At 39.5% G+C, this 22,665-nt stretch overlaps 2 protein-coding genes and 1 pseudogene across 2 annotated transcripts; 2 read left to right on the top strand and 1 right to left on the bottom strand.

Moving 5' to 3' along the window:
- Positions 1-3,013: 3,013 nt before the first annotated feature.
- Positions 3,014-8,892, bottom strand: LOC140926562 (uncharacterized). The gene is made up of 3 exons (XM_073376290.1): positions 8,690-8,892; positions 5,612-5,887; positions 3,014-4,409 (listed from the first exon to the last, which is right to left on the bottom strand). The coding sequence occupies exons 1-3, from the start codon at positions 8,890-8,892 to the stop codon at positions 3,584-3,586; spliced, it is 1,305 nt and encodes a 434-aa protein (XP_073232391.1). The 3' UTR covers positions 3,014-3,583.
- A 2,953-nt stretch (positions 8,893-11,845) lies between these two features.
- Positions 11,846-15,174, top strand: LOC140925551 (uncharacterized; annotated as a pseudogene).
- Positions 15,175-19,477: 4,303 nt separating this feature from the next.
- LOC140926561 (uncharacterized) lies at positions 19,478-20,996 on the top strand. Its single transcript, XM_073376289.1, has one exon. The coding sequence runs from the start codon at positions 19,852-19,854 to the stop codon at positions 20,863-20,865; it is 1,014 nt and encodes a 337-aa protein (XP_073232390.1). The 5' UTR covers positions 19,478-19,851; the 3' UTR covers positions 20,866-20,996.
- The last annotated feature ends 1,669 nt before the right edge of the window (positions 20,997-22,665 follow it).

Here is a 22,665-nt window from a genome sequence, read left to right as displayed (position 1 = left end):
TCAAATCATGCTGATGACACTTGATTGACTATAGTAATCATTGCATTGCATTATCATTGTTATGATTTGTTTGTTTGCTTGTTTTTTTTTATGTTAAAGCTGTTACTACATAATTCTAGTCATGCACATAAAGCTGATGTTGTTGTTGTTGTTGTTATATCACACTCGGCAAATTTATTACAAAAAGCATTGAGCACCCTTTCCAAATTCTGTAAGTGAATTGGATGATGAATATAAACGTCAAGAGAACAAAAATTGTAATCTTCTAAAAGAAACGTAGAAACGGTAAATTTAAAGTCGACCACTCTAAAGCACCAATTTTACATTAACAATGAAAAAATAGAAATCACTAATAGTTACACCTACCTTGGGGTAAAATTTTCTACAAATGGTAGTTTTAAAGAACACAAAGCAACAAAAGACAAAGTCAAGAGATCCATACTAGCAACCGCGTCAGCACCTTAATTTTCTTAGACTGCCATTAAATATTTCTAACAAGTCATTTAATTCACTGTATCTCGCAATTCTGATGTACGTATGACCCCGAAGTTTAGAGCATCTACGATAAAGATGATTATAATTCATGAGAGAACGATATAATCAGTAGAGAAAACAAAAATTCAGTTCTGTAAAGAAGCTCTAGGTCCGAATAAACAGCCAAATGTTGAATGCAGAAATGAACTTGGACGACTACCACTGAAGGAAATAGCTAACGTAGATACTATCAAATTTTGAATACATTTAGAAAACAAACAAGATGATAATTATGCCAAGCAATGTTTACAAAAGATATGGCTGAGAAAATGAATATCTGTAGGCGAAGCAGGGCGGAAGAGCCCTGAGTTATTTTTTCTTCTCCTCTCGTCTCGCGCGTGTCGCGCCTCGCGCGAAATGCCGCGCTCATAAAGCGCCTGTTATGCAGGCAACAACAACACAAACATGAAGCCTCAAGCTAAAAAGCAACGACTTTCAAAGTTATCCGAGAAGAGAAACAGCAGCTAGTGGAGGAAAAAGATGCAGACAATATAAGGAAAGTACTTTGTAAATCATTCGTTCAGTGGTTTGGAGAATTAAATTTGTGTTCTTATAGTTACTGAGTGGACTGTTTTGATTCACTCTGCTTAAGCGTATTCTTTTGTTGCTGTTGAAGTACGTTGAAGTCAAAGTCTAGAAATATAACAAAACACTTAATGTCAACGGGAAAACAAAATTAACTGTTTCCCTCGGATCTATGCGAGGCCGAAGACCCTCCTCGATCCTCATAAAAAGCTAATTCTTCAGATCATATGAAAGCAGAATCAAATCCAAATATGAATAATTTAACCGTGATTTACAATAGGCCATTTTACAGTAGCTTACAGTTATGTATGGAACCATAGTTAATAGAGGGAATGGTTATGAAACCCGACAAAGTTCTTTGTTGTATGTTTTTGTTCTCTTTTTTGGCCTTGACCCTGCACAAAACACAATAGTTGTTTACTCCGTACTGAGGAACTAACCAATAGAAACGTGCTGGTTACGTAATTCATGCATAACGTATGAACGCAAAACAAAAGATTGTGCAGGGTCGTGGACCTTCTAACATAAATCTTGGCATCTTTGTTTGCTCCTTTGATGTTTGCCGGGCTTCATAACCAGTCACCTCCATTAACTATGATGGAACCGAAGCTTGAGTTGACCTTGTTTTGATACAAACCTTTCTGCTTTATCATGTAAATCAAGTTATTCTTATGTTAACCAGTATTTTTCAGGTACAATTTCCATAACAAAGCAAAGGAGGTTTGTATCAAAACCGTGGTCACCGTTAGCCTCACATTCACTCGAAGGCTAGGGTGCTTAGTCCACAACTGAAAAATGGTCTATTTATACATGATTCAATCTTGGTTTACCAAGAGTCATCATTTATTAAAACCCTATTTAAAAGTTCAAAAGACAACTCCAAGGTGCGATAAATTACGTACCATAAAAACAAACAAACAAACGAAAAACAATATGGAACGATAGTAAGTACTACAAAGGAAGTCAAATTGGGCAACGAATTTATTCCGAATAGGGACAGGTTCACGGTTCAGCGCATGTTCATTTATCAAAATGCTGTTTTTTTGCTGGGACATGCTGTATCGTCTATGCAAGCAATATGATCAAGTCATAATGTTGTCAAAGAACCATACAATCTGCACACTCCTCTGGTAGTCACTTGCACTTGATCAACTTAAATATTTGCAAATAGCTGTAAATTAACCAACCATGGAATAAAACCTTCGGGTCAACAATAAATTCAACGTTGGTAGTGTTGGCATTATCCACTAATTGTTTTCTGTGATTTTAGTACTCCTCCATCCTACTTCAGGTTACTCTAAAATGCACTCTGAGATCACTCAGATACATGTGGGAGGGATTATTAACCGATAGAATTAATAATAAATTGGAAAAAAGTCATTTAATTAATAAGCATGCGCCTGACCGTGAACCTGTCCCTTAAACTTCATAATTATCCAGATTGAACTTAGCTACAGTGGAATCGAATAATCGATCGCTGTATTCAAATAACGTTTGATGAGGGTCCCTAATAAGTTTTTCGGGATCCTGGATTTCCTTGAGTTGAAGCTCAAGATTAAGGATTTTAGAGGAAAATCGTGGCGAGATTCGGGATTTGAAAGTATGGGCTCGAGTTAGAATGTTCAAGATAACCCTCGGGATTACGGGATTGCAAGAAATTTTGGGTCGGGATTACGGGATTAAAGAACCCTATTGGGCGCCCTCTTCTATATCAGTAGCACAACCACAACGTGGCTCTTCGTCTACCATTCCGATCCGTATACGTATCGAATTGTGATTTAAAGATGTTTTATTTTGTACGAAGTGGATAACCGAAGTACCCGGCGAAAACGTCTCGAAGCAAGGGCAAGAGTGGGGGGGCTAAAACACTTGCCAGCTGTATAGACACTGTTCTTTTTACTGATAATTATAATACAAGGTTTCAAAGAAAGAAAGGGGAGTTGCGATCCCCTCAGACCACCCCTCAATGCGCCCATGACTCTCACCGCTAAGTGCGCAACCCATGGTACCACAACTTGTGTAATGGAGGTAATAGCTTACAAGTACCTAAATCAAGTGACCGAAGCTGATCTTAAAAGCACAAACTATCTGTTACCCTACCATCTAGTCTAATTCTGTTATGTCTGTCAATGTTGATCCATGACATAGCATATTAACAACTTTTAAATTTACTCTAAATATCTGTGCTTTATGACTGTCGATGTAAAAAATTAAGAATTACTGAAAAAGAGCCAATTCACATTTTGTGGTTTTCCCTTAAACAGCCTTAAACAGGGTAATATTTCTGAACCATCAAAGTGTGCACACCCATCTTAAATTGATGGGATTAACGCTCTCCTTCCCGCCAATCGTCTTCCGCGCCTAGTGTACGCCGCTTTATTTTCAACTGTTTCAGCAGAAGGGTCACGAATTCTGCAGTTGTGCCATACCAAGGATTGGAGTTATTTTCCCCAAATAAGAGCCCATGATACGTACTACTATAATGTGGTCTCAAAAATGAATCAATTTTGTGTCAGTTATTATATTACTTTGCATGTTTCGTGCGACATTGTACTGTTTTCCACATTCCATCAGGAGTTAATATAAACTCATCATTCCTATACTCCATTAGAGAATGTTCCCGCCTGCGAAAAATATGTTTATGCAGATCCTTGTAATGTTGGCTCAACATGTCCGCGCCCGCCAAGATTGCAATGGTGTTATCATAATCCCACTTGTCATCCAAAGTAAAGTGCGCATACTTCTCACTCATACCAGCGGAAAGTATCTCCTGGAAATCCTTTTCTTCCTCGGCATTCATCATATCTTCGGGTGGTAACCTTTTACGTTCGCTAAAAGTGGCTGCAATGTACTGGGCTTGGAGGTGGAAACGTGGAAAGATACAAAACCGGTAACATAATCCTATGAATGACAGCGTGGGGAACTTTGTGTTAAAAATGTGTTTGTACAAATGAGTTACTCGATTGTTCCTGACCTGAATATTACAGTCATCATGTAGGAATGGAAAAGAAGTTTTGTAACCAGTGCAAAGTAAGATGGCATCAACTCTCCTCTCTTGTCCGTCATCAAACTGAACGGTTCCATCTACAGATACACAGGCTATCGGCCTGTGTTGTTCCAAGTTGTCTGGAAGTTTGCAGCGGAGAAGAGTTCGTTTATGGCTGAGGTAAACTTTATCTGCACATTTTGCTACGTCAAGACAAAGGTCTTGTCCAGATGGCCCAGCTCCAAGAATTACCACGCGTTTTCCTTGAAAGATTTCAGGATGGCGATAATCATGACTGTGCATAACAAGTCCAGGGAAAGACTCCAGACCAGGAATTATGGGCACATACGGAACAGAGTAATGCCTGCAGATAATTTAGTTAGAGCGGAAAGATTAAACATGTCATCAAATGAATAACTATAATTTCTCTCCTTGTAGCTTCTTTAGGAACCAAACCACGGCAGACACGCACGGGGGCGACCAGCATCACCTGACCCATATGAGGGAATCCGGATTCCCGAAACCGGGAAATTTTTGCCCGTGGAATCCTGAATCCAGCAAATTTTTGCTCTGAAATATGAAATCCTGGCCTTTGGAATCGGGAATAAAGATCAAGAAATTCGGGATCCCACAAACGAATGAAATCCGGAATCCTGGCCTTTGGAATCGGGAATAAAGATCAAGAAATCCGGGATCCCACAAACGAATGAAATCCGCAATCCAGTACCTATAATCCGGGATCCACGGTGTGGAATCCAGAATCCAACATTGTCTTGGATTCCCGAAACCACATTCATTAACCATCTAGAGACTGATACCGGTCGTAAGGTGACGTTACACGAGACAATTCGCAACGGTCACGACGATTTTTAGCGCAACACAGCGTTGCAACATTGTTGCGAAATTGTTTTGTATAGTTACAACATTGTTCCAACATTGCAACGCTTTGTTGCGCTAAAAATCGTCGTTGCGAATCGTCGCGTGTAACATCACCTTTACGAGGCAGAAACTTCCATCTGTCGCAGCCAACAGACGGCGATGGGACAGACTAATCAAATCGGTGCGGGTGCGCCCGAAATAGATAGAGAACACAGTCTGATATGTAGCAAGAAACACTTGGAATTACGAAGCGGGAAAGAAAATTAGGCATGCACCAAAACCGAATCGATTTTTTTGATGATGCCTCCAACTTTTTCAATTTCTAAAAATATTTATATCTAATGTGAAGATGAAATAATCAACATGTCACGAGTGTGGGACAAAGAAAAAAATTTGAGTCCCCGACAGGATTCGAACCTATGACCTATAAACCAATCGCAATGCACGTTCCCCCGCTTTGTGATTGGTTTAGTTCTTCCGTATCTGCTTGCGACTCCAACGACCCATTTTTCACTTGATCGTAAACGACGGAGTCGTAAGCGGAATCAGAAAGCTGTTTTCACTAGATCGTAAGGTACCGTACTACGGTTCTGATTACTACTACAGCTCCGACTCTGTCAAAGTCATAATGTTGTAGAGGTTTTCGATATTTTTAGCAACAACCGCGAAAGACAGAAATCGACTTACCCACTGCAAACAATAACAGCATTAAACAGTAGGACTTGAGATTCCTTAGTATCAGCATCTGTAACAACAACTTCCCACAGTGGCTTTTGACTGTCTTTTCCCATCAGTGGACGAACACTGCTGATAATGGAGTTGAACTGAATGTATTTGTACAAGTAAAAATGACTGGCATAATCTTCTAAGTATTTCAGAACCTGTTGGTGACTTAAGAATGAGCTCCACTCTGAAGGAAATGGAAAATCAGGAAAAGCCATCATCTGTTTGGGCAGATTGGTTCTGACAAGAGATTTAAAAAATATTGTTTGAGTTCAAGTGTTTCCAACGAGCGTCATAATCCATTTCCAAATTGCCTAAAATCTCTGCTTCAAAGCGAGGCTAAGTTCAAAGTATCATTATTTTCTGCAGGGATTATACTTTTAGGCTCCCTCAAAGAAATACGATGAATCATTCATTATACTGGGTTGACGTTGTTTGTGTCTGCAACTTGTCGAGTCCACATTTTCACGTGAAGTTAATTCTTCGCCATGGAATTTCATTTTCCTAAATACTAGTGTGCGCACTATAGTTGTGAAAAATGGTAATTTTGTTTTGTTTACGTGTTAAGATGCAAATTGCTTGCGAGCATAAGTTGGCGCACAGTTCATTAGCTGCCTCAGAATTAGAACACAAACTTTTTCTCAACGTATAATTTTCTACCCAAAGTCTGCTAGAAATACGCCTTCAAATACAACTGCTAAAGTAAAACTATAGTCTTTTTGAAGTGGCACGTGACTGCAGAATGCAGAGAGCTCATTCCTTGTGGAATTTAAAGTTCGCGCCCACGTGCTTTTAAAGTCAGGGGTACAACTGCACTTTATGTTATGCCTATTACCAGGGCAACAAAGAATCCAAAAAGTCCGGTCATTCGCCATTTGCACATCTCCCATAATACACCTTGTTTGCCCGCCCAAATTTTAACTGTAACTATTTACAGATGGATAATAAATAATTAGACCTTATAAAAAGGAAAAGTAATGGTTAAATCCAATAAAATCAATGAAATTCTATGAATCGAAGATCAAAGACAATAGGAGGTCTTCATTGCCCTCTTTAACCCTTTAAACCCCAAGATCAAAATTTGAATTCTCTTTGGTTGCCCCTATTCATTTCCTACAGAAGTAGTGGGGAGAAGTTGATAAAATATCAAGCAAATTCATCTTGTGTGATCATGTCCGTAAATCTCATGACCACTCTGATTTACAAAGCATTGATATTACAAGGAGAAATTTGATGCTGATCACTCTTAGGGCTTAAAGGGTTAAATCAGAAATTGAGGGTTGTAATCTGAATGAGTCATCCAAGCCATTCCAAATCTTCACTGCCCTATAGGGGCCCCCTATAGGCGAAAGATCGTTGCCCAGAAGCTGTTTTGAAAAGTGGGATTTAGAGGCTGTTACGGTTGCGCGTCAACCTGTCTTGAATATTTGTTCCCTGCTATAAGTAAAAGCAAGTCGATTGTTGTTCGTAAGTAGGAGAACCACAGCAGCAAACTTCGCGGTTTGTGTTAATATACCAGTTTTAACACAATCTGAGTTACTGAGCGTGTACAGAGTTCAATGATTCGCTTTGGTAACATCCAAAAACGACAACGTAAAAAGAGAATGTAAACAAATTCGAAAGTCGAAATAGGTTTTTGTTTATATCCGCTTTTCCACTAAACCCTCTGGCATGTAAATCAAGTTAAGCCCTTTTTGGACAGCTGGAAAAATTCTTAAAGTTGGCCATGATTATAGCAACATTAGAGCATTATTAAAAGGACAGTGTGAGCTTCATATGAACGTTCTTTCCTGATAAATTATCACCACCCGGCTGGATCCCGGATCAGAAGGGCTGACATGAATGCAAAATTTCTCACGGTCTAGTCACGTTTGTGTAACCACACTCAGTCCTATTTTAAAGTTTTTTTTTTTTAAGACTCCCCACTTTCGCATTGCCACTTGTCGCCACCCCGCTGCGGCCAAAAAAAGTGGGGTGATCGAATACCTAGGTAAAATTGGAAATCACAGTTATGCAATTTTTCTTTTTGGAAGCTGGGGGCGGGGATAAAGAGAGGGAGGGAGAGAGGGAGGGAGGGAGGGAGGGAGGGAGGGAGGGGAGGTGTAGGCAAAGTGTAGAATAAATTTATATGGGCATAGCAGGAATGGCTCTTAAAAGTTAGCTGTATATGAACACTGACAGCCGAAAGGCACCAGAAGCACAACAAAATGGAATATATCGTTCTTTTTAGCTGCATTGCTTTATTCGGACCGCACGTGCTTGGCTCGTGCCGTAAATACCATTTGAGTCATGCGATATAAGAGCTTGATTCTTTTGCATATCTACGCTGGTCACGGAAAAAAGACCAAGAAGACTAACTTTTTTAGTACTGAATACGTGAAGAAGTTAACAGAAGGGAAAATGACTTTGAACTGCCTTGAAAAGTAAAAAAACTGTCAAGACAGAAGGTATCGGACCTAGCCACAAGGCCATACATACTGATACATGGCCAATCAGATCACTAGTTTGCGCTTCTCTCTCTTTTAAAAGAACGCGTTCCTGCCTCATGGCAGAAAGCGAATCCGCTCACGCTGGAGTCACGCAAGCTCCCCGTGCCGCGTGATTCGCCACGTGGGAGCGGGGAGCGTGCGTGACTCTGGCCCGAGCGGTTGCAACTGAGACAAAAAATGGAGTAATTAATTAAGCTTTGATAATAATTTTTGCTTCAAAGTTTCATCAAGAAAAAAGTAATAACGTTTATAAACAGCAGGTTGGTATATCTCAATCGAAGTCACAGGTTTTTCTGAAGGCCCTTGTAATTAATCTGACAGTAACAAAAATCTTCTCATCGAAGATGATTGATTCTTCGGGTAGCCAAGCCAAGTTACGCAATCAAAAATCAGTGATCATGAACAATTTATATTTTATGCTTGTGTTTATGTTTGCCTTGGCAATACTTCTAGCGTCTGTGTTTACGCCGCTAGTAAAAAACACGCTTAATTTTGAAGGTTAAGTTCAATATGAATGTGGCAAGTTTCTTCTTTCTATTTCTTCTTTAATTACCTGAGGTTTCTGTAAATGCTGGAGTGAACAGGAATCCCACGTTCGTCGATTCCTGTATTTTCAGTGAACACCCATGTTCCTCCAACACGAGAGGCTTGTTCAAACACATGCACATCAAACGCATCCAGCTCACTTGTGAGATGTCTAGCGGCCGCGAGTCCAGCAGCACCGGCTCCAATAACACACACTCGAAGTCGGGGCATTGCAAGCCTAATATTAAACACTGTATGTTCTTCAGTCGGTTTTTCGGTATTTATGAGCGTTTTAGGGTAGACAAGGGGAGCCCAAAATAGACGATGATGGCTCAGCTGCTATCAGTTTTTCTCGTTGTGTTAGTCATGTGATATTTTTCTTCTTCAGATTATTATTCACGCGCATAAGTACGCATAATTAATGACAAGACAAAGGACAAATTCCCTTTTGATCCAATTCATGTTATTTATTGGACAAACAAAACAGAACAGTGGCGCGCGGACACTATAAAAATTATATAGACTTGCTGGACGTTACCAGAAGATTCACTCTCCATATAGTCTGCTACACAGCCGTTTTTAGTGTCGTCACGCAACCCTCCTCCCCGTGACGACACTAAAGACGGCTGTGTAGCAGACTACTTTCCATAACGTAGATATCAATAATAGATTCGTTTTAATGACAAGAGATTAATTCTCGCTCTTTACAAATTCATTAAGCATTTTGCATAGTCAAAGTCATAAATTGACTCTCACGGGTAAGCAGAGTAGAGGATGGCGAGCAAAAAAACATTTAACTTTCAGAAGGATAATAAAATTAACGTGCTGATTACGAACTGGGACTTTTTACCTCAATTTAATATTATCGGGTTTTAATAAAATCATATTGTGAATCGAGAGAGACGTCTAAACAATGGCTCGATACAGTCAGAGTAATTGGTTCAATACTGAAAGTTTTAGATGATTTTTCGAATGTTGAAAAGGAACAATAAGTGGGGGAGGGTGTTTAAAAGTATATGGAAAATTGGAAAATATTGGATTTGGGGTTTCAATACAGATATCAGATACCGTAAACTGTCCGCGTTATAACCCCTAGCCTGCGCTCGATACATCTTCGTAAGGGGTTTTAGGTCGGCTTATGAACAGAGGGGCTATATCCAAGGGCGCTTATAACTGGAATAGAAAAAGCGCTTTGGACAAGCCAGAACAGGCTAAACTGGGCAAGGTAAACGTGCCTAAGAGGCCTGAAACGCAGTCAGTTCACAAATAAACATAAGAAATTTTACTACAGAGTAGCATACAACTTTTTAAAATTGTTACTGTATGCATAATTAATTAGCTAAGCAGCCGGAGGTGGTTCTCACGGGCTCTCATAGTGAGCTTGGGCTTCCTGTGCGCGGCTATGTACTACCGTCGACGTAAGAACGCCTCTCCACAGTTCGCCTTATGAAAGGCAATCAAATCCATACCGTGGCTCCGGATTGCAGGTACTGGATTCCAGTCTTTGTCAATAAAACTTGGATTCTGGATTCCAATCGTTAGTGGGATTCCGGATTCCTTGAGCTGTATTCCGGATTCCAAAGCCCAGGATGTCGCGCAGTACACAAGCAAAAATTTCGCGGATTCCGGAATCAGTAGGGAGCTTTAGCAACACGCTTTTTTGTTCATTTCTTTACCGTCCTTGCGCGACTACGGCGTGAAAATGCCTAATTGCAAGTTTTATTGAGGACGTAAACAAGCGACGACAAATCTCTTTTTCTCTCTCTAAACTTGCGTGCGGTCCTCAAGAAATCAGCTCCCAGGGAAATTCGCCTACACTTGCCATTTTCAGCAAATTGGAATAAAACGCGACAAAGATTGAAAAAAACGGGAATTCATTTTCGCTGCCGTTGCCGTCGTCGATGCTAAAGCTCCCTAGCAGTCCCTTGCACAGAGCGACAAAGTGGGGACCTAAAGATCCAAGGACGGTCACTGCAGCGGCAACGTCGCGACGAAAGGAACCTCTTAAATATGTTCACGGGAAGTTCTTTACAGCATCTTTACTCTCGGACACTTCAAATCATTTTGCTTCCTGTTACACAAGTTGCTTCCACACTTTTTCAGACATGTATGTAAACAGAGGGTCTGAATGGGGTTTAGTGTTAAGTGTTATTTGGCCATAAAAATTTTTAGTGTTTGCTGTTAAATTGGCCAATTTTATAATGTTTTCTGTTTCCGAAGGTGGGTTCTTCGGACATCTTTGGCAATGGTTGGACCTCTTCGTTGGTCTTCGAGAGTCTTCGGCAGTCTTCGGGAATGTTCGATAGCCTTTGGGAATCTCAAATAAATATTTTGTCGTAAAATGGCCGAAAACTCCTTGATATACTAAAAAAAATAATATTGGCCTTTTTGGAGCCGTTTTTGCTTCTTTCTGGGAAAAATATACTGTTTCAAAGAATTTTTTACTGTTAGTGTGAAAACGCCTAAAATTTAACTGTTTCATGTTACAAAGCAAAAAAATGCAGTGTTTAGTGTGATCGAGGTACCCTCATTCACACCCTCTAAACACATTGCACCAAAGTCCTTAGACAAGTTACGAAATGTACCTCACAAAATTCTTTTTGTGCCTGGCATGTCATTTTTTTTATTATTTATTTATTTATTTGTTTATTTTCATTTTTAATCGGTCGAACCTCATAACAGCCTTGGACGCGAGCTTCATGCCCAAATGCCTTATGATTTAACATAAATTCATTTTTCGTTTTGCTCGATGATGTTCTGAACAATCTAAGAGAAACTAATTAAGTAGTGTTTTAGTGGTGGGTCAGAAAATTTAGAAAAACGTACGTTTTCTATAGCAAACTAAGGACTCCTCATTCTTTTATGACAATGTGACAAAAAGACAATAAAATGCGGGGGTGATATTTCTTGTGAAAGGGGGAAGGGAGGGGGGGGGGAGGAGGGCGCAGTTTTCCACGTACCAAGTACATCACGGGAACATATTTAAAAGTATTTTTACGCTCGGTCTCTTTGCGTCATTTTGTCTTCCTGTTGTTACCATGCAGTAGTTTTACATCAAGTTTTTATGCATCATTGTGTCTTCTTGTTGTGCTTTTAAATGCGAGTTGGCAGTTCAAGTTCAAATTAGTCTCAGTACAGATCAACTGTTAACAGGTCACCACAGTGAAGTCATCGTAGAGGCGAAATGTACCTCAAAAGCATTCTTCTCTTGTTTGGTAAGCCGTCAACTTCGGTTTCATTAATTTCAAGACTTTTGCCTTTTTACAAAAACCGAACCTACTGCTCGAATTTCATGCTAATTCATGCAGAAAAGTGCCTTTGTTTTGCTTGCATATTCTGTGATGTCAGTTCTTGCACTCAAACTGAACAGTCAAAAAACAACTCCGTCCAACAATAGGCATTCTTTAGTCTTAACTATGATCATTTCAGTGACTATGCCTGGAATTTCTTACAATGTATAAGATAAAGCCAAAAAAAAAAACGTTTTGCATCAAAAGAAAGACGACGGAGAACAAGCCCAGTACCGAGATTGAGAATTTTACAAAATTTTTGTCGTTTTCTGTGTTTCTGCTATGATTTGAGCTTTTAAAATGGCATCGTGATTTATTTCATCAACCTGCAAGAAAAGGGCGCAACCTATTCTCTATTTTGATTGGTTATACATTTTACGACTGATTATCTCTTTTCATAGGTTTATTTGAGTGGGCTATAAAGATGCATTTTTATCAAAATATCGAAGCGCTTTTTAAACATTCGAGGGCTGAGACTGTCATCTGAGATGATGGGCAATGATTCAAACATGAAATTTTTACAAAAAAAAGGAACTTAAAAGGAGAAGTTACTTAAATGACGAACGGGCAATGGAAACGAGCTTGAGGACGGGAAAATGAAGAATATATGGATACAAAGCCTATCCTCTTACACATTCTCTGTTTTGTTCAATTATTTCACTCTCCTCTTGCCCTTGATAGTTTCTCGTTTCGCGTTCCTCCTTACTCGTTTCCCATTTTTGTTAGGCGCTTCGCTTATTATTGTGGTAAACTGACACAGTACACAACTGTGCTGCCAGGAAAAGCGGCAATACGCCAAGTACTAGGATAACCAGCTGAGAAAAGCCAAATTACACTCAATCTGAGCTTTTATTGAATGATTGATCCATTTATCTATTTGTGTTTTTTTTTTGTACTTTGAATATCATTCACTCTTTCAATTGCAATAATCTCTCTCGGTTTTCTTTTAGCCATCCTATCTGCAGGAAGAACAACAGCTCTTCCTGACGTTGGTTAAATGTACATTCATGGAATATTTCTGTGATGCCATGAAATGCCAAACGGTCTTTGTTAAAACACTCCAGAAAGATCCTAATGGAGATTGCAGGTACAGAACAGTTGTTCGTAACGCGAAAAAGTTGTCCGTAATTGAAGCTGGCCGCTTACGGGAATGTAAAAACACAGAGTTTGTATGGGAGTTGAGAAAAAGGGGTGTTGCGAAGGCGGCCATTAAAAGAGCTGTCCACCTACTCCAGTGTGCCGAGGAGAACTTTCACTGCGCATGCGCACTTCTTGTGGTCCAGCTTTTCTTAAACATATCCCCTCACTGTGTTCCTTGAAACGCCCTAATTCCTGTCTTCACGGCAACTTTTTTTTCTCTGAGCTTTTTGAGCTAGTGGGATTACATTTCAAGGACGAAATTCGAGAGAAAAACCAACAGCAAGCAGTCTACTTTACTGTTAGAGATCGAAGTCCCGGTCTTTTGCAAAGATACCTAAACTACTGCTTCGCATTTGTTTGCCCAACTTCCTCTTCGGTGCTTTCCTACGCACATGCATGTCGACATACATGTAACTACAGCTAGGTTAAGTGGGTTCACGTTGAGTTTCAGTTATACATGAGAGACTGATCTCTGTAACAAGGGGTATTGAGGTTCCGAGTTGTGTTCAAAGGCATTGTGGGATGGGATAGTTTTGGATACTGTAGGTGACCAAAACACATATACCAGCCCAATTTATAAAGTTAACGGACGATGAAATGCAGTGCCGGCGCTAATAACATATAAATGTCTCCCTTTAATTCTGGACAAGATGATGCATTAATTTTCCATTTTTCGTCCGTAGTGCTAAGTGCGAGAGATTAATTGCTTGTTTGACAAAGACTGGGCATATTTGTGCTGGACATTATTTGTCTCAAAGTCGCATCGAAAGCCTTGCACGCAAGTATGTCAAAGAAAATGTCATGTGTTTAAAAGGTGGATATGAGGTTCCAGCCATTCCTTCGGTGGGCTCACCATGTCGCAGCTCGTTTACCACTGATGCAACCAATTGTTTGAGAACCTTCCATCATAAATTCGCTGCAAACAAGTCGGATCCAGATCTTTGCTCGTAAGTTGAATCTTAAAAAAAATAATTTAAAGTCTTCCCAGTTAGCTACGTGCCAAGAACAATCCACTATACTTAACTCCCATATTATCTATGACCCTATAGGGTGTGGTGGCAGTCAGTGGCCATGGTTTGCAAATAGTTTAGAAGTCTACCTATGCTTAATGTCATAATTATCCATTTTTTCCCCGACCTTCAGTCTCCTCTCATTTCCCCACACAGCAATGTTCCCCGGCCTTTTCCTTCAGAATTCCAGGGACAAGCTTGTCAAATCTCGCCAGTTTCAACTTGCAGTAGATCGATAGGGAAAAGTCACTGGACGGAAAAATGGATTTGGACAAATTTACTCCTGGCAGATAGGGGCAAAAATGGTAAATGCCACATTTGCATGGTCCAAAAAACAGGGGGTGTAAATAACTGGGCAATGCAAATGTTGCATTTACCATCTTTGCCTCAGATTTACTCATCTGTTTTTAAAATCTTGCGACATATTTGCCAAAAGCAAATTTGTGCAAAATCCTTTTTTTCGTCCAGTGAGTGATGCCGAGCCATTAAGGGTTAAAGAATTTAACTAGGAGATAGTTAAGGAGATATTAGGAACGATTATGCAAAGTAGATTGAGTCCCTCTGCCTCCCCAATTTCTCTGCTCCGCCCGAGCAGCCCCTTTCTCCCTTTCGCCACTTCAGCCGCCCCCTACCATAAAAAATTCCTGACACATTGGTCTCTCTTCATTTCGACAGGGAAAATGCCAAAGCAAAGAAGTGCCTGAAGAACCTGTCACGGTCGGAATGTACCTTTTCATCTTCTGACCAGGAATTAATAGATTTGAGCTACAACGACTACAATCCTTTCTGCAATATAATCGAGATCCTGGAGCAACAGGAAATGACCAATGTTATGGTGTGAAGGACCTCGACAATCCCCTGAATAACAGTGCTGAAACCGCTGGAATGAGGCCGCAGGCTCTATTGGTCCCTTTTCTCTTACTGTTTTTCTTTGTTTAGATCTTAAAGTAGCGAAGCAATGTTTTAATGTCGAGCTCAGCGTGATGTGTTAAAGTGCTGCATTCCGATTGTAGAAGTAAATGAAACAGTTGTCAAAAAAGGAAAATGTGAGCATCGTAAATCTAGTTAACGGAATAAAGTTAAGTTAAGGACAACAAAAATAAAAATAAAAAAGAAGTACTTAGTCACTTTTATTGATGATGAAGTCAATTGATCTGAAAATAAATTCACCAAGGGACACCCTGCGAGCACAAAACCGGTGCACAAAAACTAAATTGATATTTTTTCGGATTACATTTCAACAAATTGAGTCGGTACCAATTTGAGGTCAGCCTTTTAAGTGCTTTTCACATCTTCCATGGTCATCTGCATACATCTTGATGTTACTTTTAAAGTTATGAATATATAAAAATCATATATGTGAACTGCGGGGTGAAGAATTATATGAAAGTAGATCGATCTCAGTTATATACGCAACTTTTGCAGTTACAAAAAGAAAGCCTGACAAAAAAATTCAGGCGTTGCGTGACGACAGTAAAAACGGCTGTGTAACAGACTACTTTCCATAACGCAGATGTCAATTAATAGATTCGTTTTAGTGCTTTGAGATTAGTTTTCGTTGACATAAAGTGACTCGCACGGGTAAGCAGAGTAGGGGTGGCCAAAAACTGATCACGTGCTGAGATTTTTTAGCTTAATGTAATGTTATCGGGTTTAATAAAATCAAAAGGAATTACACACAAACTGCGGTTACAAACATCAGAAATAACAAACGCATTGTACAACTGACTTTTATAAAAGGAACTTGACGTTTCGTATGCTTCAACATACATCTTCAGAAGTGACAGTTACTTTGTTATTTCTGATGTTCGTAACCGCAGTTTGTGTGCTATTCCTTTTAAAACTGAGATGGCAAAAAACCAAGAGCATTTCTGATAAAATCAAATTGTGATTTAAGGGAGAAAGTAGTTGCCTCTAAAGCAAGTATCGAAAGCCCCGCAGCGGTTTATGCCATGTGATTTCAAATAACACGCTTTGTACGAAGCAATTCTAATTTATAGATAGCGACAACCTAATTTTTAACGCCATAAACCAGGGGAAAGTTACAGAGATTGTTGCCTCATTCTGTTTGGCACCCAAGGGGAAGAGGTACTCCTATGCCGTCCCAAAGGGTTTGGTTCTTTAGCCGTTTTGGTCTCAAAAGTCTGGAAAGGTATAGATTTTGCACATTATGGTCTGAAATCGGGCAAGGTTTTTTTAAAAAGGAACCAGCTGGGCGTCTAAACAATGGCTCGTTAGGGTCAGAGTAATTGGTTCGATACTGAAATGTTTAAGAAGTTTTAGATGATTTTTCGAATGTTAAAAATGAACAAAAAGTGGGAGAGGGTGTTTAAAAGTGTGGACAAATAGAAAATATTGGATTTGGGGGCTTAATACAAATATCAGATACCGTAAACTGACGTTTATAAGCCCTGGGCTTCGCTTATATATGCCGGGAGCCGGCTCCTGCTTATGTACATCTTCGTAAGGGGTTTTAGGTCGGCCTCTGAACAGAGGGGCTGCGTCTCCTGTGCGCAGCTACACGAACCTGCTCTCCACAGTTCGCCCAAAGTAAGGGAATCCAAGACAGTCTTGAATTCTGGGATTCCATACCGTGACTGCGGATTCCAGGTACTGGATTCCAGTCTTTGTCAGTGGAACTTGAATTCCGGATTCTAATCGTTAGTGGGATTCGGGATCCCTTGAGCTCTATTTCGGATTCCAAGGCCTAGGATGCCACATTTCACCAGCAAACATTTCCCGTATTCCCTTGCATGGGGCCACACAGTGTAGACCCAGATCCCAGGACGGTCACGGCGGCGACAACGTCGCCTTCGAGTGAACTCTTCATACGAACTGATTCCCGCTCACTTACAATGGACTCCTGGAAAGCCAAAGAATATTTCGCCGTGACTTGTTTACGTCCAGCCTACGAGTATTTTCACGTTGTCTTCGTCTGAGTCGTGCAGTGACGACAACGAAATGTACAAATAGGTGTTGCTACATTTTGTAGACATCAATAACAAAACAGCAAAGAGAAAAGCGACTTGAGGTTTTCCGATATTCGGACGGACAAGCCGTCGTTCTTCAGGGGATTTAATAAAGAATCGGAAAGTCGTTACAATTCAGATATTATAAACGACGAGTTGCAGTTGGAAATTTGATACAAAGGTGATGTAAAAAACTAAATGAGCCAATAACGAGAAACGATTCAAACAAATGAGATAGTTTGGTAACTGGAAAAAAAAAATTAAGTAAAATAAAAAGTATTTAATAATAATAAAATAGTAATAATAATAATAAATTAAATTAAATAAAAGTTAAAGATAAATAAATAAAATATAAAATGTAAAAAAATAGAATAAAAAATAAAAAGTAAATAATAATAAAACAATGAAAAAAGAAAATATTAGAAATAAATAAAAATATATAAACAAATATAATAATTATAATGATAATAATAATAAAATAAACTGAAATGAAATAAAGAATATAATAATAATGAGTTCGTAAATCGTTTAACGGTCGTCCTCTCAGTTTATTCCCGGTGGCTGCATAGTTTGTGACTTTTCAATGCAAAAACGTTCGCGTGCTCTATGTTGTTCTCTTTTAGTGTTGATAAGTTCGAGTGGGATAAGTTCGATGTCTGTGGTATGCTACATTTTGCCTATTTATTACTTATCGCTCTTTTTGAGGTTATCGTTGCCGTCGCCCGCCATCTTCACGTGCCCAGTGTCTCGAAAAGAACGCAGTTATCGCATGTTACTATAAATCACAAAAAGTACATCAGTTTGACTTCCATTGCTATTGGGGAGATAAAAAGAGACAAACAAAAACCATTTTAACCCAAAGAAATTTGTCTAATATTGCGAGAATTTTTTTATATAATTGCACGGCGTCTTCAGTGCCAAGGTCATTTTTTCAATTGTCACAAACCACAAGGAAAAAAATGTTTTCCTGTAATTAAATTGAGCAGTACAAAGGTCTGTGTTATATAAACGGCGCATCCAGAGTTCTGTATGTCCGGGTTTGTAAAACTTTTAAAAACTGACTCAATTTGGCATTAGTTGAAAAGGTAATATAAGAAAAAAATATAGAGGATGCCTGTTTTTAATCTAAGAAGATAAGCGCAGGCAAAATGATAGCAATCATTGATTTGAAAATGAAAAATGGATGTCGTCGGACGTTAATTTATGCCAGATATTTTTAGAGCTCGGTGGTGGGAGGTACCAAGATAATAGGCCCAATCATCGCTCACGAAGTGGATCTGATGAATTACATCGGTTGCCCAGTGCTGTGAGTACCGGGGGGTACTCCCTTATATAAGCCATATTGGTATGTGCCGCCCCAAAGGGTAGAGTTTTTGTGCCGTTTTGGTCTGAGAACGGTTATAGATTTTGCCCATTTTGAGCCGTTCAATTGGGTATGGTTTACAAAGGAATTACGGTTGTGTATCAATGTGTTCGGTCGTTTCAATTCCAAATAAATAAGAGGGTGGAATATGCGAAATCGAAATGGATTTTGCCGGGGGATTTTAAGTAATCTTTTAGTTGCAATTTTAATCTCAGCAATGATGATATAATTAATTTCTGTGCAAACATGTAATGCTATGTTTTGTGACCACACGGGTATGGATTTTAGAGGCCAGGTCTGAAAACGATTGTGGAAATGACATTTTTTTTGTTCTGAAACTGGGTCAGGATTTGGAGAACCGCGGGCACACCACCACCAAGAAATCCCAGGAGTTACCCCTCCCCCCCCCCCCCCCCCAGCAAGCTATCTGTATTATATTCATTCCCGGTCGTTTGATCATTTTAAGAGTGTCTTCTAAGACGAAAAAAGTTACTCTTTATTAATTAAAGAACATTTTACGACTGCAAATGCAAAATAATCTTCTTTAGTCTCATTATTTTAGCAAGAGTTTTGAATATTTTCCGACAGACTTAACACTTTTGTACTCTGCAAGCTGCTACCATGTAACTTCAGCGCGCACATCGCGTGAAAACAATGAAAATTATCTATAAATGCTGTTGAAACATGAGCATGCGTATACTGTATTAACTATTGGGAAGAAAGTATTTTTTACTCTAGTAAATGGACGATTTTTTGTTTGGTTTTTTATACTTTTTCCTCCTGAAACAGCTCGGCTACGACCTTTCATTTATGACATTTATACCTACACCTGGCGATCCATAAAGATAACCGTTCTCATTGTTAGGGAGATAAAAATGCTCCATTTAAATCACGAAATACTTCTTTCAGGCAAACCAATTTTAAAAGTGACAATTTCATTTCTGACAGGGTCATTCCAGAGGAATGAAAACAGCCTCATTAAGGGTGCAAATGTGTTTTGATATCATTATGCAAGAGACATAAAGCGCGCCGGTTGAGCAAGCTCGTGACACTCGATCCATGCTTGACCAGTCTTGAATGATAAGTGGTCTAAAAAAAGAGCACTTTCGATGGTTGTTATTAATTTTACGTGTAGCCAAACCGTGGTTAATATTTATAAGCACACACTTATTAACAAAACGACCACAAGCAAGCTTTCGCTTTGAAACTACGTTTGTAGAAGAATCGTCCTCCAGTGCGAACATTGTTCGTAAGTTGTGTTTTTCGAGAACAGGTCAGCTTCCTTACAAAGGGCACTGGGCAATTTCAACAATAGATCACCTCAGAAGATTTGGATCTGCCAGAAAACTGAAAATATATCTCCGATAGACAGGATTTATGAGGCAGTCGGATCGTGGTACGAAGTTCAGTCGACGAACATGGTGGAAAGTATTTTCGGAGGAAAAGTTGCGTATCCATTGGGGTGTTACGAGAACAGCATTTCTCATCCACGAGTAACCGAGAGACGTCTTTCTGTACAATCAACTCAACTAAAAACAATCTCAGAATCTGGCGACGATAATTGTCACTCGGAAAGCACGAGGTTAGCTCATGGATTCGAAACTATTACTGCGGGTGAAGGATTAAGCTACCACCGTCGACCGAGAACTATGTCTTTACCAGCAATTTACCGGGACGGTTCGTATTTGATAATAAGGCGCCCTTCTAATGCGCCTATTTCTTGTCAAAGGCGAAGATATTCGGAGCCAGCTGGTTTGAAAACGCAGGGGACTATTCAAAGCTTGTCACTGCGTACAAATGACAGCTACAGTGTGAGCGCTGAAAGAGAAAACGCCTCTTGGAAAAGATCTTCGGTTGAAAGTGGGCAGGGGGTATGGAGAAGTGGAGTTCGGGATTTATTGACGCCTAGAAGGCATTCTGATCCCATGTGTTTAGTTACCGCGGAGCAGGTGGAAAAGTCGCCGGATCGTCAAGAAAGATGGAGCAGAACGGTGGACCCACAATTGACGGGGTCATCTGTCTGTATTAAGAACAGACCACAAATGCAAACAGACAGTAATCAAGCAGGGCGACAAGTGTACACACGGAGACGAAAGTCGTCTCTAGTCCCTGTTCCTTTTAATGCTCCAGTTCTGGAAGTTCAGAAAGCTAGGCATTCTCAGCCAGCCTCGAGCCGTCGCTTATCTTTTCCTCCAAGCAAGAAAGAAAGCCAACGACACTGTATTCTTCCCGCGTTAAATTTGAAAACAGGATTTTTTGCCAAATATATTTCTCACGAAAATAAAGAGAGTGAAATTGGACGCGACTGTAACAACAATTTAGAACTAGCTGTTGATGAACAGCCATCTGAAAGCGAAAACAGTGCGGATTTGAAAGACAAATATACTACTGACGAGGCCATCTTGGTGCAATGGATGAAATTTTTTGGTTGAAAATGTCTTTTGTATGACTATTGTAAAGCAAGACACAAACGGATACAAACTCGATATTATGACAAAGGCAGAGTCACTCCCCCTACTTGTGATCTCTGATGCACCAGCCCCATAAAAAACCTAAAGCAGATTTGTCTTACAATAAATGATTGAAACTAAAATGGTACTTCCGACTGTTTTATTGTTTTGTTTACGAAAAAAAATTGAACACTATTAATGCTTATTCATGGTTATGAATTGTGCCTTTCTCGCTGAGGAGAATCCGTATATGAAACAAGTGAATGCGAAAAATTGTGAATAAATCAAAACGCTAAATTCTAGAGGTAACTAAAAAGGAACTTCCTTATCCCACGCGCGAAACGTTTTGAAAAGAAAATCCGTGTTGAGTGAATGTCTTCTGCTTTCTTGTTTGTCGACTAAAACTGGTTATATAAGTTCAACGGATCACTGAAATATTTCGAACGAAGGCGGGCAAGCGGTTGATTTGGAGCAACTCTGAGAGTAGATTCGCAAGGACCCTCGTTAAAAATTTTGACATTTGTATCGAAGAACCCCTGGAAGAGAAAACCGAAAGTAAACTATATGCAAACGCTTGCAAATTACATTGAACAAAACGCAAAGATAAGTTATATACAGTTTTAATATCTTCCGCGACATAAGCAGGTGTCATGAGTTCTACAGCTAACGAAATAGATTAGGAAATTTGCAATTTAAAAGGCACTTTTACCCACGCCACCAAAAAAAACTCTTAATGACTTCTCTGGGAATTGATTGCCCATAAGCTAACAATGTCTCGCCTCTATGTTGCAAATTTCAATTCAGGAAATTCCGTTTTAGAACTGTCAAGGGTTTATTAAAGACGATCGTTATCTCTTGTGCCTTGCAGCTTATTACAAAAGTTCCCCGAAAAGTCGATTTTAATCACTACTTTTGTAGATTAACATCAATTTGCGATCCAGATTAGCGTTTCGTTGTCAAAACAAAATACTGTTTAAAAGCTTTCCTCGCCGCTGTTTCTTTCAATTTGAAATCGCTGTTGGAAACAAGCGTCTAAAGAAAAAGCTGAAAAAAATCCCAGCGTGACATTTCAATGGTTAAAAAAAAAAGTAATAAAAAATCTAATTTGAAACAATGCTGACTCACTGAAGTGCTTTTTTTAGTTTTAGGTTTTATGGTTTGTTAATCGGCAGGAGTACGCTATTCATGGCCTTAGACTCCGGGGGGGGGGGGGGGGAGCAATCCCTTTGTGGCCTTCATGGTATGTGCCGCTGACCTGGGTATAGTTTTCGGCCGGACTTGAGTTTTAAACACGGTACACAATTTCACTAATATTAGGGGGCTTAAGCGACGAAACGGCAACGACTGACGAAAAAAAAAGTAATAGGTTTATATTAGCAAAGCAACAACTTTGCACGTGCTTTTCGCTTTTTTGTACACTGTTCTTAGCCTTCGTCAGGGGCACCCAACGAGATATAGTTCAAAACCACTTAACATAGCATTGTTGAACGCATTTTAGTATTCAAAACGGTAGATATAGGCATATTTTTATCCCCTAAAAACTTTTCATCTGTTCGGATTTCCTAGCTGAAAGTCTAGTGATCCGAAAATTATAGGGATAAAAACTTACCTTCTCGAAAATTCCAGCCAGGAAAAGGCTCCCGAAAATTCTAGGTGGCCTTTTTTGGGGTCAAAATCGGTTAAAAATGGGTAATTATACCATCTTGTAGATGTTCGAAAATCCTAGGAGAGGCAGGCAAGTAAGAAATTTTACAACAAATGTTCCGAAAATTCTAGATCTCA

The sequence above is a fragment of the Porites lutea genome, chromosome 2, assembly GCF_958299795.1.
Source record: "Porites lutea chromosome 2, jaPorLute2.1, whole genome shotgun sequence".
Taxonomy (NCBI): Eukaryota; Metazoa; Cnidaria; class Anthozoa; order Scleractinia; family Poritidae; genus Porites; species Porites lutea.
This window is presented reverse-complemented; position numbering and strand designations above follow the sequence as displayed.